Source organism: Falco cherrug, chromosome 19, assembly GCF_023634085.1.
Source record: "Falco cherrug isolate bFalChe1 chromosome 19, bFalChe1.pri, whole genome shotgun sequence".
NCBI lineage: Eukaryota > Metazoa > Chordata > Aves > Falconiformes > Falconidae > Falco > Falco cherrug.
This window is the reverse complement of record NC_073715.1, coordinates 558,257-559,424: the sequence shown is the minus strand read 5'-3', so window position 1 is coordinate 559,424 and position 1,168 is coordinate 558,257. Positions and strand designations below refer to the sequence as shown.

At 55.0% G+C, this 1,168-nt stretch overlaps 1 protein-coding gene across 1 annotated transcript; it reads right to left on the bottom strand.

The window, feature by feature from the left end:
- Window positions 1-201: 201 nt before the first annotated feature.
- On the bottom strand, window positions 202-759 carry LOC129734348 (olfactory receptor 14C36-like; the record flags this gene model as incomplete). Its single annotated transcript, XM_055697280.1, has 1 exon — window positions 202-759. A coding segment is annotated over exon 1 (558 nt), but the record flags the coding sequence as incomplete, so codon positions are not given.
- Between the last annotated feature and the right edge of the window lie 409 nt (window positions 760-1,168).

Genomic DNA, 1,168 nt, shown 5'->3' with positions numbered 1-1,168 from the left:
GCAAACGTACAAAAGCCAGGCTGGTCAGGCAGGCTGGGTTCATGCTATTGAGAAAGTGGAGTGCATGCAAACATTCTAGGAGAAACACAATTGTGACATTAAAAGCGCTAAATGCACAGGAAGTTCCAGAGATGACCTGCAAATGCCTTGTGAGGAGATTCAGGCAGTTCAGTGCTGCTGAGATACACCTGACTGCATCAGCTTCTTCAGTGCGTCCTTCAGCTCCTGGTTCCTCATGCTGTAGATGAGGGGGTTCACTGCTGGAGGCACCACCAAGTACAGAACTGCCACCACCAGGTCCAGGGATGGGGAGGAGATGGAGGGGGGCTTCAGGTGGGCAAACATGGCAGTGCTGAGAAAGAGGGAGACCACGGCCAGGTGAGGGAGGCACGTGGAAAAGGCTTTGTGCCGTCCCTGCTCAGAGGGGATCCTCAGCACAGCCCTGAAGATCTGCACATAGGACAGAACAATGAAAACAAAACACCCAAAGAATAAAGAGGCACCAGACACAATAAGCCCCACTTCCCTGAGGTAGGTGTGTGAGCAGGAGAGCTTGAGGATCTGTGGGATTTCACAGAAGAACTGTCCCAGGGCATTGCCTTGGCAGAGCGGCAGTGACAGTGTATTGGCCGTGTGCAGCGCAGCATAGAGAAACCCACTGGCCCAGGCAGCTGCTGCCATGTGGACACAAGCTCTGCTGCCCAGCAGGGTCCCGTAGTGCAGGGGCTGGCAGATGGCCACGTAGCGGTCATAGGCCATGACGGGGTGGAGAGAACACTCCGCTGAAAGGAAAAAGACAATCAGGAAGAGCTGTGCAGCACATCCTGGGTAGGAGATGTCCCTGGTGTCCCAGAGGGAGTTGGCCATGGCTTTGGGGAGAGTGGTGGAGATGGAGCCCAGGTTGATGAGGGAGAGTTTGAGGAGGAAGAAGTACATGGGGTGTGCAGGTGGTGGTCACATACAGTGATGATGAGTCCGTTGGCCATGAGGGCAGCCAGGTAGATGCCCAGGGAGAGCCAGAAGTGCAAGAGCTGCAGCTCCCGCGTGTCTGCCAATGCCAGGAGGAGGAACTGGGTGATGGAGCTGCTGTTGGACATGTGCTGCCTCTGGGCATATGGTCCTGTCACAGGAGAAAAAGACAGTGATAATTTAGGGGAGACTTCTGCAA